The 19,947-nt window shown below is 42.6% G+C and overlaps 1 protein-coding gene across 3 annotated transcripts in view; it reads right to left on the bottom strand.

Moving 5' to 3' along the window:
* Positions 1 to 19,947, bottom strand: part of GNAS (GNAS complex locus) — a 151,321-nt gene that overhangs the window by 78,946 nt on the left and 52,428 nt on the right. The window contains exons 1-2 of one of the 3 annotated variants that reach the window (XM_061441759.1): positions 16,222 to 17,084; positions 12,449 to 12,521 (exon numbers count right to left, since the gene is read on the bottom strand). In XM_061441759.1, coding sequence (XP_061297743.1) covers positions 12,449 to 12,521; positions 16,222 to 16,360 — 212 coding nt within the window. In that variant the 5' untranslated portion in view covers positions 16,361 to 17,084. Of the gene's footprint in view, positions 1 to 12,448; positions 12,522 to 15,887; positions 16,058 to 16,221; positions 17,085 to 19,947 lie in introns of those variants that run through there. The other 2 variants (XM_061441760.1, XM_061441758.1) reach the window with 2 other exon arrangements.

Raw genomic sequence — 19,947 nt, 5'->3', positions numbered from 1 at the left:
ATAAAAGCAAGAATAAAAGCCCATAGTGCAAAGAAAGTGGCTAATTTGTAGCACACTGAAGCAGGCTTCATGCTTCCCAATGCCAGGGTGGCCACCGCTAGCATGCACATTTGCATCTGGAAAGCTGTATCTCCAGAAGCTCGGTTGAGATACTGTTTAAAAATAAACCTGTCCTTCCCTGAGGCCACTCAAATGAGCCTTCCTCATCCCCAACAAATTATTTCCGTTAAAGTCTTCCTAGTGCTAAGGAAGTGAATCTCACACCTGCCTTCATTTTTAGGTATCTTTCTCACATACCTCTACACAGGAAGAAAACTGTGTTTGGACACCCTGCTTCTGACCTTTGTACAACTCCTGCGGCCTTTCTTTTAAATTCTTCCCAGAAATTCCACGTCCCTCACTAAGTGAAGACACCAGCATGAGATACACTATTTCAATAACACTCTTGGCAGTGCTGGAAGTCCACTTTATTACTTATGCTTCACTTTCCCTTTCTTTTTTTTCAGGAATCCAGGCCTGCATTTGTCTTTTTGCCATAACAAAAAAAGCATACAAAGGTAATGAACTGACTTTCAAGTCCTTTTCCAATTTTAAAGATACAATCTACATTCTGACTCCAGTGAGACTGTCTCACATTCAGCTGTATTACAACACATTTCTTATGTACAACTTTTAAACACATTATTCAGATCACATTAAAAGAGTAACCTGACCTTCCCAGTATTAACTCCATGACCAGTTTGCAGAGGGGGGTTTCAGATCAAATTGGGCCAGCAGTCCAAGAGATCATTTTATGTATGTAACCACTAGTTCCCTGGAGGCTTTCCAAGAAGAGGTCCCACTCATTGTCTCTATTAAGCACGGCACCAAGAGATCTATCAGTAAGCCAGCTTTTACATCCCTGTAACATATGCACTGTTAATTTCACACAAGGCAATTTTTAAAGTAAAAAAAAAAAAAGTTATATTACATCAAATATCAAAACAGTTGGTTTTACAATGAGATCTGTAATCTCTCCAAAAAGGCACCAGTTCATTCAAGAAGATCTCACTATATGTGAAACTAAGCTAAACATTAATGACGTTGTTCCTATGCACCACTGACACAAGAAACTATAGTAAGTAATAATAATAAATTAAAATGCCTGCATTTGATGCCAAGCATCTGGGCAATCTTTTTAAGCAACGGAATTGTTTCCCTTTTTCCAAGAATTGCAAAGAAATTAATCCTTTGGGACTCTGGCCATTATTTACTGAAAATATCCATATTCTAACAAATGATCCTGATATTTGTCCTTCTCACAGATGCTAAACTTCCTTTTCTATTTGCAGTATTGTACAGGATGAAGACATACTTTTTTTTTTGTAAGAAACAAAATATCTGCAGAATAGTTTTGTTTTCTGTACGTAACTATGTATCATTTTACCTCCTGCATCCAGTCCTAAATGTACACCCAAACAATGCTATTAGAAATAAAGTGGAAAAAAAAATCATTTTCATGTTGTCCAAAATGATCAAAATGCAATCTATTAATTTTAATTAACAATATAGGGGTCTTGACTGATTACAGTTAGCCTAAGAGAAGCAAAGTTTTAACATTTATTCTGGGACTGAATTAGGTTAACTTGCTATTTCTTTCTCAGGGCAATATATCTAACAGGCTTTTTGCTAAGTAATGTGTGCACATTAAATATTACTTATGGACATAATCTTAGACTATCACTTCTGCCTGTTTTCCCTTCTCCCTCTGTACCTCTCTCTCCCCCTTTTGGGACAACTCTTTTTATGTTTCCAAAGTATGAATAAAACAGTGAGGAAAAAAGCCAGGCAGTAGATTGCCTACATCATTCCAAAGTGTTTTTTCTGACTCCCTGCAATTGTGCAAAATAAGGAGAAATAGGTTACTCAGTCTTTTTTACTAACCCTATTTTCCAGTGGTGTCAAAAGGTACTGAGGCAACATAATGCTATTAAGTTCTTTGCTGATAAATATAAGGAAAGTAAACATACTTAAAACATCCTTATAACATGCAATTACATAAAATAAAGACTGTCCAATTAAGTGAAGACAAAACACAGAGGCAGTACAGAGCATCCCAAGTTTCCAATGGCTTGGTGAAATCAGAATCCAGGGACACAGTTCCCTCCTGTTTTCAACTCAAAGAACTAAAAGGCAGAACAGTTAAATTTGCAATTTTTAAGTGTTTTATGTGTAAGTTACAGAATGTATTTTTATCTACAGTGTTCAGCATGAGCAGAACGTGTTCCTATGAGTAACTATTTTGAAACAACGTTAATCATTTTTACATACCAAAAACTAAAAGGTTGCATCTAATTTACAGCCATCTATTTCAGTACGCTTCAAAACCCAGGACTGAAAATTCAGTAACTTCCTACACTGTAGAAATATAACAACAAAAACCCCCAAATAACCCCACAAGGCAAATCTTCCAGAAAGTTGCATAACACGTTTGCTGCAAAATACACCAAGACAAAGTAGCAGAAACCTTAAAGTTCTTACTGACACTGCCCTCTGCATCTGTTCTGTCACATATTCAGAAGTGCAGAGGATGCCAAGCCAGGAGAACTGGAGCTGCTCTTGCTGACCTGCATGTGGACTTGCGGTTTGTATAGTAGGTTGGGTCAGAGTATTATCAGCTTTTCTGAGAACCTCAAGTACGTAACTGAACCCTTCTCCTTTCAATTTTCTCACTCATTTAAAGGGGAAAAAATATAATAGAAAATAGTAAGAAAAAAAATCCTCAGCTTTGCACTGTGCTTACCAGGATTTTATTTTTTGGTGAACAATGCAGTGCTGTGATTATATTCTCATTTCAGATAACCAAAAAGTTTAAAGGTATTTAATAAAACCATTCCAGGAAATAGCTACGTCCTTATTATTACTATCCTTTGCCTACTTAAAAAAAAAAAGTGATTGCAAGTGCAAGTTTTTATCTTTATCTTAAATGGTCTTTACCTGTTAAAAGCATCACAACATAGATGAAGCTCTGCCAATCACTGTTATGCAATTCAATTAAAATTCATGAAACCAATTTGTTTAATTTTTCCACAGTGATGTCACATTAAGTCAAATTTAGCTAGCATATTTGTAAGTTATTTAAGTTCTCAGGGTTAAAACAGGTATCACAGTTTTCTGAACATAGTGTGCTAAATACGCAATTTTATCTATTAAAAAAAAAAGAGCAAGACTTCCTTTCACATTACAAACTTAAGGAAGAATCCTAGTTTACTGATACACATTTCCTTGCAACTTGTTCTATTTAATATAAACATTCATATTACATAGATAATTGTATTGGCAAAAGAGAATAAAAATATCTTGAAGGGAAGACAAGTGCATCTACGCATGTAGACCTACAGACAAGAGGAGAGTATTTAAATCACAATGATTAAGAAGGCAATATTAAATCCCACAGCTAGCTGTGAAGTTGCCATTCAAGGCTAAATGTAATGTCTACTGGGACTACCCTAAACCTCAGAAGGAAATCCTGCACACCTCTGCCTGCTCCATTAGTTCACCCACGACTCTTGGGAGGCTACAAGGGTGTGCTGGGAGAGATGATTATTTCCTGGTGCCTTAACTAAAGACAAGTGAACAAAATGATTTATTAAATAGCCCTTTGGAGAATACAGTCAGCAAGAGGTAGCTAATGGAGAAGGTCACAAGCTTTCTCATACTTTTGTAAAGCAAACACCTTAAAACAGAGCATCTCATCAAGACATTCCACTACCACACTCCTCAAAAAGCAGGTAATTTTGCCTCCTAGATGTCAAAACCATACCTCAATGTATTGCTGTTTCAAAGTAAGCAAGCTCAGGTGTAAACAAGTAGTTCTACTGCATGTTTACATCAGATACAGCTGTAGAAATAACAATTAAAAGCTGGTGTAGCTACACCTGCATGGCATCCTAAATACTCTTGTGTTTACTAGGAACTCAAAATTCAACTGTCAAAGTAAAATGGAGGGTGTATCATTTTCAACATCAGGATTCAAGTCTCATTTAAAATAAAAGCCACACATCAGTAAAAATTCTTTCATTTCAGCTTAAGAGCTTTGAATGACCCAGACTAAGTTGTACAACTTCTTTATCTCAGCTCTTCATCAGAGATAGGACTTGGGCAACCCTAATATACAAACACATGATATATCTAAAAATAAAGATAAATTTGCCTGCTGGATTATACTTCAAAGCATGCCTGCCTTGATCTAGGAGACACTGAAGACACTCCGGAAGGATGTTTACAAAACTGGAACAAGAATAGGGGCTTTCACTAAAAAAAACCAAGCCCTGAGAACCCCACAAACCTGCTCCCTCAGGCCAAGAGAAAACAAATGACACATCCTCACTCATACTGAACCTATCCCACAGAGACTGTAACAACACAGGAAGCCCAGCAACCTAAGAAACGGGAACAAGAAACAGCACTTAGATCTAGATTGCTAGAAGGAGCTGAGAGAGGCATAGCATTTATTAGTAATAAATTATATCTTATAGGACAAACACACTAGGTTTTAACATTAAGAAACTGAAGAAACTCCCCAGCTGGAATGACTGACAACAGGTAAAATGTAATTAAGTAAGCAGAATCTTCAGGGATTGTAATCATGGGAAGGTATAGTTTTAATACCAAACACGTAACCTTCCACGAGCATCCATCAGGATAAATTAATAAACACTTTTTTTACTGGGAAAAACAGAGTACTGCCCAGTCTGCCCATCCAAAATAAAAGAGACAAGGAGAAATCCAAGGAGATATTGTAGAAGCAAATTCTTCACATGGTACCGATTCTGTGACACTGGCTAGAGAAGATCACTCTGCAGGTCTCATTCTTGAGACGAGTGAGGGAAAGCCTTGTACACTCAGTTTTTTTCAGAAAGGAAAGAAGTGTGGACTACAGACATATATTTAATATTCTCCATACAGTTACATTTTTGAAGTTTCTAAAGCTTTTTGGGGGGTATTTAATATAGTTTATGATGTTAAACAGAATTATATATTTGCTTATACTAGTAGATGTTTGATTGAGATACGAAAATGGAGAAAAACATACCACTTCCACTTTTAACTCATGAACGTGCAGAGTAAAAATATTTCAAACAGTATCTGGAGTGAATTTAGGAAGAGTAGGGCTTTTTTTAGCTGTTTTCTCTCGGTCTCACTCTCAGAGCATCATCCAACCAAACCTGAAGGAGATTTTCTGTTGCAGAGATTAATTTCCAGAAATGAAAATCAGAGGCTGAGTAGAAGGCAGATCAAAATTAGTGCTCTAATGAGCAAAAGCAGGAACAGTTTCCGTAGATCCACAGCAGCCACAATGCATGCTAATGTTGTCCAGGTAACAGGATAAGCAGAAAATAAGAAGATACAGGACAGGAGTATCCAGGAGTATTTAGGGATCAGTGTTGCAGGAGACATGAGGGCCATGGACTAGAATGAGGACTGCACTGGATGGAGGAAACAGGAGATGCTTGGAAAGCTAAAGGTCTCAAGGGAGGAACTGCAGATGCTATATGGGACTGGGAAGGAATATTGTGGGAGAAATTTGGGAGATGTAGAACAAGTTACAGAAATCAGCCTTCATTAGCTCAGCTACCCACATAAGAGTTTGTTTTCTGTTTTGAGAAAGTAAAAGGAAACTTGCAAATTTTGTAAAACAGGGTTTATTTTCATTTGTTGAGTTTTTAACAAAACTAATGGGTAAAACCCCACATCTACCATCAAAAGTCAAAATCCTCCCAGAACCATTTGCAATGCTTTCCATAGTTAAGTCTTAAATTCTCTTCTGTCTTTTGCTTCTCAGGTTACATCACTCATGCTTATTCTACTATTCATAGTTATTGCCCTCCAAGCACTCTGCAACTCTACTAGGTGGATAGCTGCCTATGCATACTTAAAAAGCTTTTGTGAAATTTAAACCTCAAAACAAATACAACTCCTGCCATATTTTTCAGCAGTCCCTTTACATGCCAAATCATGTCTGCAACATATGCAAATTTATCTTAAGGGAGGAGTTTACTACTGGGGGTTTTGTTATTTTTTTTTTTAAATCAGAAAACTAAAATATTTAACTGACAGCAAAAATGTCAATTTGCAAGGACCAGTAATTCAGAGGACAGAAGCGCTCAACGTGCAACAACATCAAACTGGTAGTTTAAATACTGCCTTACTAGAAGATTCCAGCATTTCCCACCAACCAGTATAAGAAGACAAGATGCACACTCTGTGATGAGCAACACCTTGTTTCCCATGCAGTTATGAAAATAAAGGAATTTTCACATTCAATTCTCACTTTCCTTTTTTTATCTAAGCAAGAGTTCCCTGAAAAAGCAAGCACACAGAACAGGCAGCTGAAAATAAAGCATATGTCAAAATGCAAGTCTATGCTTTCTCTCAATACTGTGCTGTCATCTCTCCATTTATGGTTAGCCTGAGCCTACCAAGAGCATCCAAACACAGACAGAACTAACCAGCTTTTCAAACTTTTAGAGTCCTCCATGCATCACTTTTCTATAATGCTTTCAAGAACCTAAATAACATCATTTTGCACCCTGGAAAAAACAACTCACTTCCCTTGCACATGGAAACATTTTATTGGCCTGATTTCAGAATGCCTCTGAGCAAGGTAAAGGAGTTATTCCACCGACTATTAGAATATTCAGCATCATGGTATGTTAACACTCTTTGCCAAGTAAGGCCCAGTACAGGTGATACAAACTACCGGAATTTGCTGAAAATTCATCTTCTAGTATTTAAAACCACACCTGGGTAGTAGATTTAAGTGCAAATTATTTGCCCATGTTCCTAATGGATATTGTCTCACGTCTTCTGACAAGATACCACAAGAAACTTGAAAACCTCCAAAACTGGAAACTTTTTTTCCCTTTATAACACACTGAAACATTAATGCTGCTTCACTGAGTTCAAGTTTACTTTTTCACAGAATGAAATTTTCCCCTTTGAAGAAATAAAAAGTATTTCCAAAGAAAAAGATAATTCCGAGCACATAAATGCAACATTAAACATCCTAACAATTAAGGAGTTTCTTCTTTGCTTAATGTCAACAGATATTACCTCCCGTTTCTTTCAAGCTGACGGAAGTTATATTTAACTTGTATAAACATTTCTGCATAAGCTTTTACAAGCTATATGCAGTATCCAGTTCTTAATCATAGTATTTATTGGCTGCTGGCATATTCTTGTCTTTTGACAAAACTCAATTACACAACTGTGTCAGATCTTAGGACAAGACCTAAAATAGACTGAAGTACGTACCCTGCTCCACTCTCCACCCACACCTTTATGTTCTACGGCACCAATTTTGATCAAACCCTGTAATGAGTTGTTCAGCTGCAATGGAACTTTTCATAGTCTTGAACAGACACGTACACACAAACTTTCCAGCACAGTTAACACCTCGTCCATGTCCTGACAGAGGAGCTGAGGAAAAAATAGTGCTCTCTGTCTCCAATCTGCAGAAGTCTCTTGATACACCTTGCGATGCAAGGAACAAACAAATGGGGGCTTGGAGGAGGAAATCACATACCCCAGCTCCCTCCCCTGCAATTTTCAATGTTACTCAAACACCAGCAAAAAATTATTTTTGTTGCCAGTCGAGTAAAATTCAATAAAGTCAGTTTGCTTCTTGGCAAGGAACTGATGTGAGCATTCTGGAAACATGGTATTGGTACACAAATCTAAAGGAACTGTAAAAACAGAGTAATAACATTTCTGGGTCCACAGTAATATTAGCCATTAGGAGGGAATTAATTAAAAAATTTTGTGGTAACTATTGCAATTTTTTCTCATTTGTAACATTAACTTCCCTTCCATAAAAATCACATACATAAAAAGTGAGAAAACAAAACACAGTATCCAGGAGTAGAAGAGTAAAGCTACTGAGTCAGAATTCATTTCAGTGACAGAAGAGATTGACACTGACCAATGTGACCAGATACCATCATTTCCTGGTTTCTGTGAAATAATGGTGGTACTTCAGTTCAACTTTTGGTGGATGAGACATACAGAAGGATTAGAAAGCACCAGTGACTACTTTTACTTCCTCATTAAATTACTAAATATAGGTAAGAAAAGAGAGAAAGTTCCAAACCTTTAAGACGGCAACTTGGCTTTAACTTCACCACAAGGAGAAAATGTATTTTTTAAGTACAAGAGAAACGTGAATATATTTGTCATCTACATCTTGAAAACAAAGCTGTTTGGTTCTGCTTCTGTCATTATCATTAATAGATTTGATAAATATACAAACTCCTATCCAACAACATACTAGTTTGAGTCATTGTTATACAATGTCATTTGGGAAACTGAGGCTGAAAAGCATTAACTGCAATTCCCTATAAACTCAAGACTTCCTGAGTCATCTATACTATCCAACTTAGTAATCACAAAGGCACATTCCCCTTATTTGTTAATCTTATAAATGGATTTCGTAAGCCACATTTCAACAACTTATTTCTATCTAAATATTTCTGCTTGTCCCAGTTTTCCCCATGACACTTCCTGACTCTTGCCCTTGCCAATGTCTCACTTTCTAACTCGCACATGACAACGATGCTCTCCTTAGGGCCTCTAAGCCAAACCCACAGTGATCTCAGAGAGGAAAGATGACTTTAAAAAGTCACTTGAAAGGCCATCACCTTAAAAGCAAAGAATTCCAGCCTCAAGATTTAACACAGAAGAGGTTTTTCCTCCTCTTCAACTTGAACTGTACATTTACATTAATTCTTGCAATTATATTTCTTACTCCTCCTGTCCTCCCTTTCCCATTTTTAATCCTTTCATAAAGATTGGCATCTGACCTTCTCCAGTCAAAAAGAGAAGGTTTTAGCTCCACTTTTATCAGTGGATGCACACAAATGCAATAGGCAACAGCAGAGATCTACTCCTCTGGAACAGCCTCATGAAATGACAGTGTTAAGGAGGGAGAGAAAGAAAGGAAGGGAAGTAACAGGCTTCCTGCTATTACAAGCCATATTTAAACCCCTTCTACATCACAAGGGGCTCTGTTGATGGCAGTAACGCGGAGTAGAAAATGTGGTTGATATGGAGTCTTCATTATGCTTAAAAGGCAGCTTCTCCTTTTTAAGAGATGAGGAACACTGGAAGAGCACTGTGGGGAAGCCACATTCCCATTATTTATGAAATTGCTGTAGGAAGATGTCAGTTCATAGCACGGCAAACTGAAGCCATCCTGTGAAGTGGGCTATGCCTTTCCAAAAACTCCATCCATAAAAACGTGTGCTGTAGAACATGTCTTGCTTCTCCAGTATTCTAGTCTGCTCAACAATACCACAGTGCTGTTACTTCCCACACGCCACCTTCACAACAGGAACAAATAAAATCAACCATACATTTCTGTCTCTAACTCAACCACAGATTATAAAAGTAACACTGAAAAAATGTTTAAACAGTCTTTACTGTAGTTAACTTGCCAAGAACTTTAACCACATTCACATTCACCTTAGCATTGGTAACTATTAAGCACATTAATTATCTTGAACACTTGATTCCATACAGTTCTTCAAATAATTAATTAGCTAAAGTGATCAGGGATTGGAGTCCCAAAGGAAATTCCTCTAGTTTTGTAGAACTACATAATTTTACCTTGTTAAATGCTACAACAATTCACTTACATATGGCAACTCTCCCTTCATCTACTTAGGGGCAGAACCCTAAAACCAAAACAAATAAACCCCCCTCACACTGACTGAAGGAAGCCAGTACCCTTAACCCTGGATATCCTGTTTAGTCATTAGAAACTCAGAAGAGTATCTGAGTAGCACTAAAAAAATTTTGATTCCCTCGTTTGTAGCACATTAGACCTATTTTGTAACATGCATCCTCCTCCTGCTTCAAACTTCAATTATCACAGGGCAACCAAATCAAAGGTGAACAAGTTTTAGACAGGACTTTAAAGTGGATTTTTTTCAAGCCACATGAATAAGCTGCAGCAACAGACTAATTCAAAGCTACAGTCATGTACATGGACACTAATGTTAAACTGTCTTTTCATCTCCAGCATACTGCAGTTTTCAAAACCTCTCTGCTGTTATTCATCACATGAGCTGTGGTGTTGTACGCAAACACATTTATGTTATACAACAACTGATAAGAACATTAAGAAACGTAATGCTTTACTTTTCCTACCCTTGAAAAAAAATCCTTTCCAAGACCATTCCATGCTCTCTCTCATTAGCTGAATCCCATGTCATTTTTCCACAAGTAAGGCAAAAGGGAATGAGGTGGGCAGAAAGGATAGCGGGAAAAGCAGGACAGGGTGGGGAAGCAGTTAGTTACTCTGAAGAAAATACAAGTCACTCAAGTACTAACATGTAACTCTCAAGAATTTAAAAACACTGAAAATCAACCTTCTGTCCCTGTAAAGCATATGTTATGATCTAGTGTTTATTTCTGGCAACGAAACCCTAAAACTAGACGCATTATAACTTACTTCATGTACTTTTTATATATATCACTTTTTAATTTGATTTTTATGCACCTGAATTTTCCAACACATACTACCCACAAAAGGATAAGCACAGAAGACTGAACGTAAGACAAGATGCCATGGGGGAGACAGACGATGTTTCCTGAGCTACACACAGCTCCCCCACAACTCAGGCATGGCTCCCACACGAGGGTATGCTATGTGATTGGCAGCAGGGCTGCTAGGTAATCCAAACCCCTTGCTATGAGAAGGCAGAAGCCAGCAGAAGCTCCTGAGGCCACATTTGCCATGTGCCCTGGAATCCCACTGCACACTCAGCTCAGCCCAGCCCAGCCCCAGCCTACAACACAGAAGTGAGATACTCGAGGAACAGATCCCAAAGCGTGTCCCAGTCCATCCCCAGCTCCCCCGGCTTTGTATAATGGGTCTCTGGGGTCCCAGCTCTGCACAAATTTGGGTATGCAGCTTGAAGGGTTGAACAGCTTATCTTAACCATGAAATACACCACTCATTACACAGCAGCAGAGCAGCACCTATTTAAGGGCGTCAGTGTGCTTAGAAAAATTAGAACTGTGTTGGTTGAGAGGACTGATACTTTTAAAGGTGCCAGGGATACCTGACTTTCACTTTCATTGATGAACTTTTTACTTAGCACCTTATGTTGAGAAATGCTACACCAAAGTCAACTCACGTAAATCTTTTAAGTCATACAAGTCTTTTAAGAGATCTTGAGTAACTAGAGCAGCCACAATAATGGCGACAACTCAGCAGTAAGAGGACACAGGACTGGGCACTTACGAAAAAAAAAACTGCCTAGGACAAAGAACATATTCCTTATACAGAGGAGTTAAAACCATGTAGCACAGGACGTAATTTGGTAGGAATCAGTCTGAAGTTTCTTCCAAAAGACTCTGTACCTTATCCCAAACCAGCATCTGGGGATTAGGAAGAAGCATTGTCCAGGCTCCACGGCTAAACTTTTAGCTCAGACATTCTGACAAAAGACTTAACTGCTGAAAGCCTAACTGCAAAAGCTTCATCTTCCCAAAAAGGCAGGATTCACAAAATAGATGATACTACTAGAAAATAGAGGATGCCAATACAAAAATACTATGACTGAAAGCAAGACAAAACCAGTAATATATTTTTTTAAAAATAAACACAGAGAATAAACTCTGAAAGTCCAACACCTTAATTCAATTAGAATTAGTTTAGCAGGTTCTGGTATACACATACACACACACACAGACGCTTGCATGTGTAAACTTAACATGCAAAAGAACCTCTTCCTGCTCCCTAGTGAGGTTAGCTGAAAAGTTAGCAAACACAAATCTGTCTTAGACAAAAATAAAGAAAAAAAATCCATTTTCCCTATCTTAATGCCATTCCCCTCCTCACAACAACCAAATAACTAAACAGATTTTAAGTGTAACAAGAAACGCTTTTAGAAACATTATTTAATACCAACATCTGGATGAGCAAACAGAAAAAAAAAACCTGCCCTATTACCCCCCAAATTCATAGTGCAGTCTCATTTTGTGAGGAGGCAGAAATAAAAGCCTCACTTGCTCTAAATAAAGAAAAATGCGTTCATTTCATACAGTAACAGGAGGTATATACATAGCAGTATGAATCCATGTGCTATAGTAGAGGTAAATCAGTGTCAGCCATGTTGTGAAAGAAACTGCAGTTAAAAAAAAACAACAAACCCACAAAACTTAAGCCTTCGGTCAAATCGGCTATGCCTTGATATACATCATTTTATAGCATTAGCTCTCACTTATTATTGGTGCATGACTTCAAGTTAATGGCTACTAATCTCATTTAAAAATACACATCCAAATTCTAGAGACTGTGAAACAATAGCAAGAATACAGCAAGACACAAAACAGCAGCAGTGACTACTGTGCAGAGCACAGACATAACGTAAGTTCTAAGTAAAAAAGCAAATGCACTTACTCAGCATTAAATCCATTCACGTGCAAGATCCTCATCTGTTTGACTATTGTGCTTTTACCGGATTCACCAGCACCTAGAAAATGAAAGTAAATCAATTTCAGAAGGAAGCATGAGTGATTAAGGGACACGCTAGATTTTTTTCTTCAGGGTAAAAACGAGAAAGTTGACTTTTTCAGTGCAAGAGTGAAAAGTGAAAGAAAAAGAAATCATTGCCACTGGAAACTTCAGTCGTAGCTGACACATGCCCAGCTCAAGTCATGTGTCAAATCTGAAGCTTGGATCATTTCACTGTCCGTTTTTCCAGTGTCAATGTTAAATGCAGACTGTGGGGTTTGGAAGGAGAAAGGACAACTTCAACATTTTATAGAGAACATGATGGAATGTTAAAGTCTGTGTGTCATGTCACTAGTATCTGACAAAAAGACCAATTGAAGCCCATATTAAACTAAAGCCTTTTTGTTAGAGCCTTAAAATATTTTAAGTTTGGCTGCAGTTATCTTCACCCAATCAAAAGACTGCAATTTAAATCACAAGAAATAAAATGTGGATACTCACATCTGAAAAAGGAAGGCATCCCTTTAAGCCTCCACCCACAAAGCTACAGAAACCTCCTTCTCTAATTTGTGTCTTGTAAGCAACCTCCCACCCTCTGTACATGTTCCAAATCAATCACATACGCAAGGAGACGCAAAGACCACCTTTTGTGGCTGCATGCTCCAAACAGCCCCCCGCGGCTCTCTGATTCCGTTATATACCCTGCAGTACAAAAAACCCCACTCCACTTTACTCCAGTTTCCATAAGTAGATGTATGCTATTTCTGCTGTGCTGCACGGATGCCAGTGCACAGGGCAACCCATCTGCCTATAGTACCCGTTTTTTCCATGCACACTAAAAAGACTCAAACAGCAGCATTTAACTGAGCTACTCCACACTGCCAGATCGGTAGCTTTCTATATAAAGCAAACATATTTTTTGTGACAGAGGTATCATAACCTGGCAAAATTCAGAAAGATTCCCTTTCACATCTCCTGGCTACTCATTTATTGTGCTCATGAGTCTATGTCTCAACAGAAACGTATGGCTGTGCTGGAATAGGCACAGAGGTACAGTCTGTATTTATAGGATGTCAGGCCTCTGCTAGCACACACTGACAGCACAAACCTCCATTTTGAGCCTCGTGTGCAAAACTGTATTTTAGCAGTTATATTTCAAAGTTCATTTTCTGACAAATCCTTTCCCCTCTGCTTTCTCCCTTCCTTTCCTTCTACCTCATGAATTCTTGCTCTATAAAGCCTGCATGCGTGTTCTGCCACCTTAGCACCGGAGCTTTTACTCCTTTTCCCTCTCCTTGCTGATGTTTTGTAAGCATTGAGAGAGCAGTTTTTATCTACAACTCTTAATGCAAGCACCATTTATCCCCTAAACTACTACTTTATGACATACATGGTCTCTCTCTTTAGGCATACTGCACTATGCAATAAAAACAGGTGGCAAAACTAATCAAGAATGAGTATCTCAGGTTAAGGTAAAGACTGGGTCCTCTTCACAACTAAGAATTATTCAGGAATAGCAATAATGCTATAATCATATTTCCATTCAGACTAATTAATAAGAACATTTCAGCTGTAACACGGAATCACATCTTATAAGCACTGAGAGAGCCAAAATCTTCACTTAGGACAAGATTGGGGGTAGGTTCACACCAGTGACCCAAAATGAAGTACTACAACTGAATTTCTGAGTTAATCTATTTCTATTTTGAATTTCTGAGTTAATCTATGTTGGACTACTCGTTAAGGCCCAATTCTTGCCAACACTTGTGTGTACATTTAACTTCACCATAAATGAGAGTGCCATTAACTTCAGTGAGACGGCTCCTGGCAGAAGGGGAAAGCACATGTACAGTGGTGGGGCCAGCAAAGAGCATTATAAACCCGTAGAGTATTTAGCAGCTCTCCTTTGTTAGGATATTTTCAAGGCACTTTTTTTTTTATTTCACGTATCTTGTAAAGTAAACAAATAATAACAATAGGGCCAGGAGCATTTTTATTTTTTACCAGCGAGTTTGTGTTACAGACTGGCCCCAGCTCATGACAGTTACTGTTAGAAACTGCAACAGCTGAACTATCACTTTAAAACACAGGCATACAGATGACCTTACAGCCCTCACTAAACACCCGGTAATTTTTATTTACAAGTGCCTAAAACGGTTCTCAGACACCAAAACTAAAGAAAACTGAAAGAAAACCCAGGCAAACCCACCATGCTTCTGTTTTCTGAAATTCTGCCTCTCTCGGCAGTAACCTATCTGATGACAAATGGTTTCTACTGATCTATTAAAATATTCAGCCTGAAATCTGGAACTCAACACGTTCCCCGAGAGCTGAAGGTCCAAATTATCCTGCTAAAACGATAATCTGAACCCTGGCAGGCTCCTCAGTGCTGCAGGTGCTGCCGTAGTTCCCAATCACTCTCCATTTACATTAAGCCTTTTTCTTCAAATTAGTATTTGCAAGATTTTACCGCTAAGAGGACAAATCCAAATTCATAACGCTCAAAACCTCTCTTTTTTATTGTCCCCCCTTTTACGGTTGTTTCACACCAGAACTGGGCTGAGGCCTACTCTCTGCTCCACGCTAAAACCCCGCACACAACGTGCATAAGCGGTTCCTCGGCGTGACCAAAACAACCCGGATCTCGTAACTGCATCTTATTCTAAACCACGACTTCCAAATGAATCTGACAAGCATTTTGTTGTTCTCTCCAATAACACCTTTTGGACCTTCCCCCTCCTTGAAGCCGTAACCTGCATTTCTAAACCTATCTCCCAAAAACGTGACACATGCAGGTCACTTAAATTAACGCTGAAACACCTCAAAACAAGCTACAAACGACCCCCTCCCTCCAAACGTGCGACACCTTAATTAACGGTGCGACAAGCTAAGCCCAACGAGCCAGCCGGGGGACGCGCCCGCTCCCAACCCTGCTCCCCCCCGCCACAGGCGCGGAGCTCCCTCGTCCCCAGTGCCGCCGCGCTTCCCTTCGGGACCGACATCCTCCCTCCGTTTCCCCCAAAAGATTCCCCGACTTCCTCCCTTCCCCTTCCTCCTCTCCCCGGCCTGGCCACACGTTCCACGGCGAGGGGAGCGCCTCGGGCCGGCCGAGCCCCGGCTCCCGCCAGGCCGCGGTGACCGGCCTTCCCCGCGGCCGCGGCTGCCCGCTCCGCACGCCCAGGGCAGGCCCGCGGCCCCTGTCAGCGCCCTGCCTTGTTTAATCTCCCAGGTTCCCCCTCGGGCCTGGCGATCCCGCGCCCCTCGTAGGCGGCGGTCCGGCACCCGAGGCCCGTTCCCTGCCCCGGCCTGCCTCCCCGCGTTGTGCCCGTGCGTGCGGGGCGCTGCCCCCGCGGGCGGAGAGCGGCCCCGAGCCGCAGCTCCGTACCTGCGGGGCCTGCCCGCGGCACCCCGGGTGCTGTTCGAGAGGTCCCCGCCGCCGCCAGGCCGAGGAACCCGCGGGCTCCTCTGGACCGCACAGGTCTCCTCAGAACCGCCGGGCCCACCTCCCCGCGCGCTAGCGGATCCCCGCGACCCCGCCAGGAGCGGGCTCCCCGGCGGGTGGGCCCTGCGGCTCCGCTCCCCCCGGGCCCCACCTCTCCCTCGGGCCTCCCCGTGCCTGGACAGGGGGCTGGTGAGCGGCCCCGCCGCCCTCCCTCCGGCGATGAGGAGGCGGCCCCCGGCCCGCTCCCCCGGCGCCGCGCTGCCTGCGGCCCCCTTACCCAGCAGGAGGAGCCGGTGCGTGGCCCTATAGACCTGCTTGTCCTTCTGCAGCTGCTTCTCGATCTTCTTGTTGGCCTCCCGCTGCGCCTTCTCCTCGTTGCGCTGATCCTCCGTTTTGCTGTTCCCTAAACAACCCATCTTGGGAAGGGGAGTCAGGGGACGCGGGGCGAGGGGACGGGAGGCGGCCGGGGCTGCCGGGGGGAGGGAGGGAGGCACTCTCCCTGGCTCCCTTCTTCTTCTTCCTCCTCCTCCACCCCTACTCGCTGCTGTGGCGGCCGCTGCCCAGAGCCAGAGACATGGAGAGAGCCGAGCCCGGAGCCAGCCAAGGGGGGGCCGATAGCGATGACTTTGCTGCCGCTCTGCCGGGTCTTCTCCCCGGCAGCTGCAGCTGCTTCTCCTCCCCGCCCCCCCGCTCAGATCCCCTCAGCGCACCTTTCCCGGAGGGGGGTGGCGGCGGCAGGGCCCGATGCGGAGCGATCCGCGGGGATCTCCGCGCCCCCGGCCGGGCCGCCGGCTCCTCTAGAGGGAACAGAAATGCCCCCTCCCGCGCGGCACGCACAGGAACAAATCCAGCTTCAGAGCCACCCCCAAAAAAATAAAAAAAATAATCCTCTTAAATCCACAGGCACGAGCTCCAGGCGCTGAAACCTCCCCGGATCCTCGGCCCGGAGGATCGGGAAACGTCTCTTCCTCGCCTCTCCCCCCGCGCCGACGGACAGAAGCGCCGAGGGAATCGCGGCAGCCGCGGCTCTCGGGTCCCCGTCCCTCGCCGGGCGCCGCCGCTCCTCACCCTCCGGCCGCGGGTTCTTCCTCCCTCAGCGGGGCGGGGGCCCGGGCCGAGCCCCACTCCCCTTTTTTTCTGCTTTTTTCTTTTGGGGGGTTTGGTTTTTTTTTTTTTTGTTTTTTTGTTTGGTTGGTTGGTTTTCCCTCTCCTTGCTGCTGCTTTTTCACATCAGGTTTCCAGGCGGCTGAATCCTCTCGGCTTCTCCAGCGAGCGGGGAGGAGGGGGAGAAAATTAAAACCGAAAGCAGCCGGATCGGCGTCTCCCCCGCGCGGAGCCCGTCCCTCACGGGAGGATCTCCCCCCACCTCGCTCCTCCTGCTCGCTCCCGCATCCCGGTTATTATTGATCTCTCCCCGTTCTCCCCTCCCGTGTCGCGCTGCTCGGGCAGCGGGTGGGGCAACCAGGCCCGCGTGCACCCTGGGAGCGCGCCCGCTCACGTGACGCAGCGTCACCCCGCGACGCCGCCGGCGCCCGCTTCGAACCGGCCCCGGGAGCCCGGCGGGACTTGGGCAGCGGAACCGGCCCCGGAGCCGGCCCGGGGCACCGGTGGGGGCCCCTGGGGAGGGCTCTGCGGGAGGAGAGCGGCCGGGAAGGAGGCTGCAGGACCTGGGGTCTAAATTAACCCATTTCTGAATAAGCCTTAACAGAGCCGTGCCCCGGGCACTTCGTGCCGCACTTGGAAGTAATCACTGCAGAAGTTACTGTACTATATCCGTATGTACGCATATCATCAGTTTTCATGCGTTTCATCAGTTGGCGGGCCTTGCATACCCGCACAGTGACCTGCAGAAGGGTCCCGCAGCCGCTGATTGGCGTCACTTCACTTGGGACCAGTGTGGGAATTCTGGGTGAACGCGCATCCCCAGGGAAGGCAGCTCTATGACACGCGGGAGCTGGATGGGGCCCTGGGATCTGGGATAGAGCACTGGGATAGGTGCTGGGATTTGGGATGGAGTGCTGGGATAGGAGATGTGGTGCTCTGATGGCGCTAGCCTCTCTGGAGGGCTGCAGCCAGAGAGGTTGGGACAGAGGGAAACAACCTTAAACAAATTACTCTGGATGGACCAGGAGAGTACAACTTGATGCATGCAGTTGCTTCCACCTACGGTCATGCCAGCTATCTAGCTCCTTTCTGTTTTCTAAAATACCTTCATTTGGAAACCTCACTACATAAGTTACACAAGCTTATCAGCTACATCTGCAAAAAACAAAGATTGGCACTTTGCTCCTTATATATATCCTGGCTGCTTAAAGTACACAGGTAGGATTTCTCTACCCCCCTGAGATCAGTAAAATGTCCTTTACTATAGATAAATTATTTATCCTCATTTGCAAAATTCAATTACCTACAAGACTACTCACATGAACATAACTCCTCACATCATCCAGACACTATATTTAGAACCACCTACAATAAAATAATTATGTGAATAGAGCAAACGACTAGAAGGTCTTAGTGTCATCAGACACATCTGTTTAACTGGCCTTGCTGAAAGGGGGTGGACCTCCTGAGAAACATGGAATGCCACCTCCACACCTTGGTCTTTGAGGATGTATTGGCACTCTGAGTCTATCTTAAAATGCCACAACTTTGGGGTACAGAGAGCTTAAGAGGTTTGGAGTCAGAGGAGAAAATCTCACTGACTTCAGCTGTTATTTAAGCCAAGGCAGTTTTAAAAGGTCTTAGACTTGGCTCAGCAATGCCCAGACTCATCTGAAGAAAAGATTATAATAATTCCTTGTATTTTTTGTAGGTCTTTTTATTTATTTGTATTGTTTCCATGTAATATCCACTTTTCAAATAACTATGCCATTTGCAAGGCATAAAGGACTCAATAAAGCAGAATTCAGAGTGAAAATTGTAACACCTCATAGCTTTTTTATGGTTGCAGGTATGAAGAGAATGCAGAAATGCCAGTATCTGCCACCTCATGTAGCAGGGAAAACCTGCCCCAGCCTCCAGGCTTTGCTTCCCTCCGGGTCCCAGCTGGGGAGGGAGGGAGCCTATCTCAGCTCCAAACACAAAGGAATACACAAACAACATAAAAATTATTGCTGGAGGTATAGAAAATGCTAAAATCTTGGTGAGTGGCACGAGCATAGCGAAAGGGGAGTGGCAAACACACCAAAGCACCCACCTACAAGGGAGTCATTGCTGGGTAAACACCGCTGTCCAGCAGCATGCACCCAGCCCTGTCCCAAATGCAACTGGAATGGGCTCTGCGAGGTTAAACTCTCAGAGCCGCTGTGACATGGGAATTGCTGCCCTCCTGGTGTATGTATACCCTGTGCCTCTGTCTCTTCAGGTTGAACCAAGCATGACATAGTTGAAAACGGAAAACACACTCAGCTAGTTCACAAAACTCCCAGTTACTTACAACAGAATTAAGAATTAGCTCCTCATGTTACAAGTCTTATTAGGGTATGAAAGTCTCAAAAGCTACAGAAAACAAAAACAAAACTCCCAAATTGTTAAACCTATCAGCAGATACAGGCTTTTCTTGTCTTGTCGAATATGACACAACACAAGACATAAGGCACCAACCATACTGCATAAACCCACCAATTTGCCACGATTCTTGTCTAGTGCTGCCCTGATTAGGAAAATGTTATTTGAAGAATGAGCATACCAACACATTAGCTGTTCTCATTCTTTCTTATTTGTTTAAATAACATAATGCTGCTGATGTCTCTTTAGAGTAAATTGTGTTTTTTATTGGAACTAGTTGCATTAGCTTCCATCTTGTAAAAATCCATGAACTTAAGTTTCATGACACTCCTGGCACCAGAAGGGTAAGTACAGGCAAAATCTGACCCTAACTCACTGTAAAGCTGAAACTCACTTCTGAAGATCCTGCAGTCTTAGAACAAATAAATGCAAAGATGAAATAACTATATGTATGGACACAGTGCTTCAGTGATAAAAGTCTATTTGAGGCTTT

The sequence above is a fragment of the Pezoporus flaviventris genome, unplaced genomic scaffold, assembly GCF_033815535.1.
Source record: "Pezoporus flaviventris isolate CSIRO_AGI_PZ_B2104156 unplaced genomic scaffold, CSIRO_AGI_Pfla_v1 ptg000213l, whole genome shotgun sequence".
Classification (NCBI taxonomy): Eukaryota; Metazoa; Chordata; class Aves; order Psittaciformes; family Psittacidae; genus Pezoporus; species Pezoporus flaviventris.
The sequence above is the reverse complement of the archived record's forward strand: the minus strand, read 5'-3'. Positions and strand labels throughout refer to the sequence as shown.